Source organism: Lepisma saccharinum, chromosome 1 (assembly GCF_977018435.1).
Source record: "Lepisma saccharinum chromosome 1, izLepSacc3.1, whole genome shotgun sequence".
Classification (NCBI taxonomy): Eukaryota; Metazoa; Arthropoda; class Insecta; order Zygentoma; family Lepismatidae; genus Lepisma; species Lepisma saccharinum.
In genome coordinates, this window is record NC_139229.1 from 84,754,016 (window position 1) to 84,762,671 (window position 8,656).

The 8,656-nt window shown below is 36.7% G+C and overlaps 1 protein-coding gene across 2 annotated transcripts in view; it reads left to right on the plus strand.

Annotated features, from left to right (window-relative positions):
• LOC145983939 (low density lipoprotein receptor adapter protein 1-B-like) overlaps positions 1-8,160 on the plus strand; it is a 49,404-nt gene extending 41,244 nt beyond the window's left edge. For both annotated transcript variants that reach the window (XM_083117119.1, XM_083117129.1), the window contains 4 exons: positions 989-1,127; positions 1,973-2,091; positions 5,445-5,494; positions 7,772-8,160. In XM_083117119.1, coding sequence (XP_082973245.1) covers positions 989-1,127; positions 1,973-2,091; positions 5,445-5,494; positions 7,772-7,895 — 432 coding nt within the window. In that variant the 3' untranslated portion in view covers positions 7,896-8,160. The remainder of the gene's footprint in view (positions 1-988; positions 1,128-1,972; positions 2,092-5,444; positions 5,495-7,771) is intronic.
• Positions 8,161-8,656: the final 496 nt, after the last annotated feature.

An 8,656-nucleotide genomic window follows, 5' to 3' on the forward strand; every position in this document is an offset into this window, starting at 1 on the left:
GTAATCGCCCTTGTGCATGATTACAAACTGGTTAGTTTTGTCAGCTTTTAGACATATGTGTTCTGCAACAATTCCAAAATAGCTGATAAACTGAACAAACACAAACTGTACTTCCTCTCCCCCCTTGATAACCCAGGTGTATACCATGCAGAGTGTGAATGCAAGGCTCATTACATCGGCAGGTCCATCAGATCTGTCAATGAAATAATCCAACAGCACCTAGCAGATGCGAAAAAAGCCCAACCCACCACTGGTCTGGCTAAACATATCAAATACAATAGCCATAAAATACAAAAGGTTCAAGTCAAACACACTGCCCACACGCTTGTAGACACCAAAATCAAGGAAACGCATGCCATAATGCACTTCCCGCACGAACTAAACATCGATAGCAGGCAAGCACACCACACTTGGCTTCCCCTACTAAAACAGTTATCGCCCGGAAATAGCAGACGACACTAACCCAGATGCACAGTTAACAACAGTGCACCTAGCGGCAGCCAGAAAACTACAAACAAAAGATGCACGCCAAGCAACAGCACAGCAAGTTCCAACGAGGATGGTGGTAGTGGCCACTGAAATTAATCAAAAAAGAAGAAAAAACAGCCTCGCGGATAAAAGTGAGTACTAGTTTCTCCGTATTTATATACTACCGCGTCTCTCTTTAACCAAATTATGAATAAATTAGAAAGAAAGCATGAAAGATGAAAAGAAAGGAATATATAAAAATGTCATAATTCAGAAATATATTGAATTCTAAGAGAATGAAGTTGAGCTGAACAATAGGTAGGATAATTATGTTTTGATACCTGGACAGTTTATTCGCTTAAAAGCTCTGATTCTCAAAAAGCTCACTGGGTAATAATGTATCCCTACCTACATCCATCCATATCAATTCCATTAAACATGAATAATATTATGTTTCAAATCGGAAACATCACTTAGGGTAGCCCTGTATTTATGTTGTATTATTTAAATTCTCTTGCAGGCACAGGCAGTAACGCTCACTATTGCAGAGTCCTTCAATACAGCTTATGAAGTCTGGCAAATGTCTCATGAAAATGAGATAGCAAGGATAACGTCAAACGACGCAGACACAAAAAATGAAATTGAGAGAAATAGTTCCAGTAAGTATGCTTGTATATTTACACTAGCTTCTAAAATGTCATGTGATGTTCTATTTTTTATGTAAGTAAACTAATTATCAGGAGGGAGACCACTTCAAAAGACAACAAAACCTAGAAATTAAATGAACTTCTAAAAATTCTCAACTTGAGCTGTTTAGGTTGGAAATTTCTCACAGGAATGTGTTGAAGCTCATCTTACTTTCGAATTTAAGAAAACTGACAGCTATGCGACTAATAAAATAATGTGTTATATATAAATATAAAGACAACACAATAAATTCAAGTCTGCCATGATGATGTTATCCATACTGCTTCCCTCTCCTTGCACGAATTGTATGATAAATAGATGATCGTGACCTTTGTGAATTCATTTTGTAAATTATTACTTTGTTCCGCAGGTCCCACGAGGTTAACAAATGTACTGCTAACTTGTAAATCTTAATAAACCTGAAAATTTTGAGGGGGCAAGTGCCCACGCCAAGTTATACCTATGTCTTTCTCTATCTCTTCTGGTTACTTTACGATGAGGATAAATGATCAACTGATGATATGGGAAATGGGACAAACACAATAACCATGATTTAACCAGTTTTCAAACCTGGGATAAAATAAACATATTACTATGAAACTTGAGTTTCTTTCTTCCACTAAAACAAAATATGTACGGTATGTCCGTAGTAGAACATCAAGATCCTGAGTCAGGATCAACAAAGGATAGTAATCCAGCTCCCTGAAGAATTTATGAACTCTTTGTGGGATATAATACACATGAGGCTCATTACATTTGCATGTATTGAAATAATTTCATTTGTTGCTAATATTCTTTCCTCTGGCTCTATTTGTAGCTTATCACAACAACGTGAATGAGCCAAGTAGTAAAAGGAACTTGAAAGGAAGCAGTAGGAGTTTGCTCATAGATCTCTCTCAAGACAAAGATGTCATCACGGACAATGTCAAGCCATGGGTGAGTGTCCTTTATCTTTGCTGTCTCGACTGCATTCCACAACCTTACCAAATGCATATACGGCATCATAGCATTTTTAAAGGAAGGTTATTGAACTATAGTGGTCCAATCAGTAGAGGATCTGACTGCCATAAAGGAGACCCAGGTTTAATTCTCAGAGTGGGTGAATTCAGGTGGACATCCCTGCATGGAGCAACTCTGGCACATTAGTACCATCCCCTCATATTGAGAAGAGGTCATTTTAACTCCACTTCAGATTGGACACAGCTATCTCACATATCATCATTTGCTGCAAGCGTTGGACCCTTTGCTGTGCCGTGCCTGTAATGTCATTTTAAATGTTCGGCACATCCTTTTTGAATGTGCAAATTTTAATTTTCTCAGGAACAGTTTCAACCTATCCAGTGATTTATCATCCATGCAGGCCCGTAGCTAGAATTGATCTCCAGAGGGGGGGGGGGGGGGCTCACAGGTTATCAGGGGGGCTTTGTAAACCAAGTCCATTTTTCAAAAATTTTACAGTATTAAATTAAGGTAAATTATTTGTGTGTGTGTGTGTGGGGGGGGGATGAGGTCATTAAGTTTTAGAAATATCACACAAATAGTACATTTTTATATAGGTATCTTCTAAAATATACATTGAAGTGTTAATTGCTATTGACATCATCCCTTATTACATACTACACACTACTTTTGATGATGCAGATATTTATATCATACAAAAAAATGCACAATATTCAATCATAGTTCCTACCATACATTCCACCCCCAGCTGAAGGAACAAAACTTCCCTTCGTTCCCAAACCTTAGGAAGTGTTGACCTTTGATGCAGATATGGAAGGAATGTGGATGATGACGTCAAAGTCACAGCACAGATTTCTGTCTAAACGGGAGACTGTACGGAGCAACTCTGGCACATTGGCACCATCCCCTCATGTTGAGAAGAGGTCATTTTAACTCCGCTTCAGATTGGACACAGTCATCTCACACATCATCATTTGCTGCAAGGGCTGGACCCTTTGCTGTGCCGTGCCTGTAATGTCATTTTAAATGTTCGGCACATCCTTTTGGAATAAATAAGCTCCTCTGTGAAATAACATTCTATAGTCTAGAAAATCTTCTAAATACTTGCCGCTACTTCGACTTCAGCTCATAAACAAGATGAAGTTTATGTTCTGTGAATTTATCCTTCACCAAGCTATGAGCAAAATAACATCTGCTGTCTTTATTTTCACTCTTCACTGCAAATTATACAAAATAGTTTTATCTAATGTCAAGGGGGAGGTCAGCCTGGCTACGGCCCTGCTATGTAAGAACTTTCTAAACTCTATACAACCTACTAAATACAGGGTGTCTACAAATGATTGAAGCTGTTTCACGATGTTACTGTACGTGTATTATTGAACATATTGTGAAGTAACTTTACAGTTTTATAGAGAAACTCAACAATTTTTGTGACACATTACAAGTGGTCGATATGCCCCCCTCTTCGTGATTCTGCAGACATAATCTTTATAAAATTATTCCCAAATGCGATGAATCATGTACCTATCAATTTGATCAAAAGCACTGATGATACGAGCCCGCAGTTCTGCCTAGATCACTCGGTAATGGAGGCACAAACACTAGATCCTTCACATAACCCCCCACACAAAAAAATCACCGTGAGGCAATGACATCAGTTGTTGATCATTTCCACAATGACCGACCCATCGGTTTGACACTCTGGTGGTTAAGAATTTTTGGACATCGTGATGGAACTGGGGCGGAGCACCATCCAACTGGTGGATAAAGTTCTCACTGTCTGTCTCGAACTGTGGCATGAGCCAATTTTCTAACATGTCAAGATACCCGTATTCTGTAATGGTTGTTCGCTGGAGATGAAGTGGCCGTAAACTCTAAATTTTGAGAGTGCACAAAAAGCATCAAGTTCCGGAAAGTCACGAATATGCTTAACGGTGCCATGGTGAACAGAAAACTCCCATGACTTGTAACGTGTCACAAAACTTGTTGAGTTTCTCTACAAAACTGCAAAGTTACTTCGTGATACGTTCAATGATACATGTACAGTAACATCATGAAACAGCTTTCAAACATTTGTAGACAACCTGTGCTTTCCGCTACTTAAGACTTCAGTTCATAAACAAGATGAAGAAATGTGATAGCTGATCTTCGTTCTGTGAATTTGTCCTTTCATCAAATTATGAGCACATAATATCCGCGTTCTACATTTTCACTTGTCACTACAAACAAATTATACAATAGTTTTATCTAATGACCGGGTGCTAACAACAATGAAAGGGGAGCTGACGACAAAGCCAGGGGGGACTAAGCCTCCCTGGACCCTGCCCGGCTACGGGCCTGCATCCATGCTGGGAGATTTTTAACTAATGTTTTTAGCTTTGTAAGAAGAGAGGGCATTTTCAACTCTCTCCAAAAAAGTGTGTCCTTACCTTTTTAATGCGCCATGTGTGTCCGGTGCATGTCCATTTACAACCTGCACTTTTATATTGAAGGGCAGTTGGAAGGAATGGTGTAAAAACGAATTTCAAAATGTTGGTGGATTTTGTAAGAACATAAGGTAAGGTAAATTAAAGTTCCACATGCATATAACACTGTGCCATGAATGCACATTTAGGGGATGTGGGGGTAGGGCACCACACATTCTCGATCTTGGCCATTTTGGAGGTGAATGATCAGCACCACACTCGGGCCACCTTTTATCCCCAGGGTTGACCCAAAGTACACATTGATTTGAGGTTGGGCAAGCCCCAGAGACACTTTATGTGGGTACAAGGCCAGAAAAATTCCGATCTTAAATCACCCACCCCAGGAATCAAACCTGTCTCCCATGTGGCAGTCACATGCCCTACCGACTAGACCACTGCTGCTACTAAGAGCATAACTAATTTTAATAGAATCAGACCCTGATTTACAAAAGTGAAAAGTAGAAAGAATGTGGTAGCATTATCGCATCTGGTCAGGACATACAACTACAAATAGTCATTTACATAAAATCCTAATTGTATGTGTAACAATATGGAAGACATAGATCATATTACATACAAAAAATGTTATGGGGGGGAAAAATACTAAAGTTCGTAAACCCCAATAGAAAAGGAAAAAATGTACATCATGGACTGTCAGGTCCAAATAAAGAATACATTAACTTTTAACTTGTCAAAGGTTATAGCCTGAGAAATTACATCTTATTTTTTTGTATTCTTTGGTTGATGTACTGATGTGGTTGATATATAGTGTAAAAAAATAGGCATGTGCCAGAAATATCAGAAAATATATATAGAATTAAATAAATATGAAGACAGTCTAAAATAATTTCTTTTTTTTTTAAGGTGTGTTTTGATGATGAAGAATTAGATAATTTGAACACAGGATTTGCAAGGTATGTATAATTATCAATTTTGAATTATATATTTCACAACTTTTATAATTATTGCCACATAATTACAGTTTTATTTACATCATGGCAGCCTGTTAAACTTTCTCCAGAAACTGATATCTATATGTTCATTGGGGTAGTTCAATCAAATATTTCTTTGTGTTGTCTACCGGTACAGTAATCATAAGGGAGGATTCTGGATGGAAGATTGATCTAGGCAGCTTCTGACTAGACTCTAGGGCCTAGAACAGGGAGGTAGTAAAAAGTATGATTGATTACATATGCTGCAGAATGGTATGCAAGATGCCACTTTAACTTATGATTTGATTTTACATTAAATACATGACATGAGAAATCACATCTCTGGAGATGTCCATGCAATCACATTCACATTAGAACAAACAATAATAGGATTATTAGGAAGAGATTTAAAGAATATCTAGATGATATTTAAAAAGCTAGATCCTGAACAGGAGGAAGCGAATGGGTAGATTGATTGGAACACAATTAAAATTACGAAGTTTCAAAAATTGAAAGAAAAAAAAATGATAGGAAAAGAAATACTGATGAAGTTCAGTTTATTCCGATATTAAAGATGAATAGTTAAATATTCTTAAAGCCAATATTTGTAAGACATTTCCTAACCACATCCCACAAAAAGTAGGGCTTTAGTTTTCAAGGGCCTAATAATATAGTGGAATTACATTCCCCAGTTTTACATTTTCCACGCATTATACATTCAATCGTGATGGTCCCAAACTTTCCTCGATATTACATTTTCAGTTTTTTTCAGCTTGGACCTCTGAAAAACGTAAAATTGAGGTTCCACTTTATACCATAGTAATATGAATTCAATATTATTATTACACTATTGAAAACTCAACGTTTGACTTGATGTATTTCATAAAAATATTAAAAAGAACTATTGTCTAGACATGTACCTTTGAATTGGTTAAATTTTTGAACACACCTTGATCCTTTATTAGGGAAGAGGATTAAATGCACACGACTAAAAACAAGATTAAAAGTTAAGGATAAAAGTACTCGACAACTGGAAATTGTGCGTCAACTTACAGTTGCTATGACCTATTTCATAAGCCATAGCAACTATCTTTTCTCTCAAAAGTGTGAAAACACTGTCTTTCAGTGTATGTGTAGTGTGACAGTATCTGAATAAAGATAAATTCAAGTGTGACACTGTAATAAGTTTTTCTGGCCATTTAGTATTGTTAACTAGTAGCTTGTAGAATTGAAACTGTTTAGTAATCAACTGCTTAATCAAACATTTGGGAAATTTGACATCAAAGAGACAAGGGACATGAGTTTGTTTGAGTTGTTGTATTAAGTCCACTTTTATGCACTTTTGTTGGGACTGGACTAATAGTTTTAAAGTGGGATCCAAACCACTATGTGCCTATTCTAGGTCTCGAACCTGGGACTCCTTGATTACAAGGTGACAGCTTTACCATTACACTGTCAGGGAGGTGCAACAAGTGATACATGAGGTGATGTCGAGCATAAGGTGACTAGGTTTTGAAAACAACAAAAAGGGACATTTCTAATATTATCCTGAAGGAAAAACGGGCAAAAAAGGAAGGCACAATGTTCACATTTTAATATAAAAACTGTTTCTTCATGAACACTTACTTGTGCTTGAAAACTAATTAAATAAATATATAAATACTGCATAAATACCACATAACATGGTGATATGCGCTGTACTCCGCAATGAAGCAGTTCTTTAGTATTAGAAGTCATGAATCTTCTTCAGTACGTCCTTTTCAAATAACATTTTGTTAAAGTTTACACACATGTGATTCAAGTTCATGTTATTAATCAACATAGCTTCAAAGTTTGTACTGAAAGAGTGTTCTCACTTGTCCACAAATCATTCATGTACGAAAACACACGTACGGTGGGGCATTAGTTTCAGGTAAACAGAGAGGAAACTCCAATATTTCAAGAAAATTGGAATATGGCACATTGTTGGCACTGGAATGTGAAATAATTTCTACCCAATGTCATAGTTCACAGTAATAGTAGAGAAGGTGTATTGTTGCAGTAATTCTATGCCATTGTCATATAGGTATCCATTTTAAGTTTAAAAAATCAGAAGAGAGCCTCAAAAAAAGGGACTGTCTTGTAAGGGATGGGACATCATGCCTAAGTCTAGCATCCAAGTGGGATGCCAATTGAAAATAAAACCAGAAGACACAAATGCATATATGGTTTTGTTGTTGATTATTGATGAGAAATGTTTCATATTTCTTGTTTTATTAGGTTGACAGCAACCCAACAACAAAACCCAACCAACAGCACATCTCAACATCACATGGGATTCAACATGTTGCCCGCTAACTGTTCGTGGAGCGACTCACATAAAATCGATCTCCTCTGTTCATGACTCTCGCTTTAGGGGAGCCCTTCCTATATCTGGATAGGAAATCTCAAGAGAAGAGAGCAATTTGACTGTGTACAGTTTTTTGGATGCAGAATACATGACAATTTTTCCTGTTATATTGTCAATATAAGAAGTGTTTTTTATACAGATATGTGGGTTACATAAAAAAATATTTAAAAGATAGAGCTGTTACAAACCACTATAAATTATTGTAAATATAAATGTTTAATTATATAAGATAAATAAATGATATGTGTGTTAATTATTATTATTTGTATTATTTCTTCATCTGGTGGAGGATGTTGAATGCAGTGTATTCTATTATTCAAATCATCCATATATCATCACAAGTTGGAACTGTGGCTACAGATTTCTAAGGTATTTTCAAGACAATTAGCTATTCATCACGATATATATGTCTAATTCCAAATAGTTCTTGTAAGATAAAGGCTGCATGCAGAATAGTCATTACAACTGGCATTGCTTTAATAAGTTTTTCCAATCAGCTGCCAATCTGGTTATGATGTCCCTTTCACTGAAAATGAGACTACGGCAGAGTTGTACTTACTGAAAAATAATATTTAAAAAAATTGACCTATTGCAAATTTGAAAGACATTGATGAATTTGCTTGAATTGTTAAGTCCACTTTATGCACAGATAGGCTAAGTGATACTGGACATAGAGTTTCAAGTGGAATCCGAACCACTGGGTATCGAACCCAGGACCCTTTGATTACAAGGCAACAATGTTACCACTACGTCAT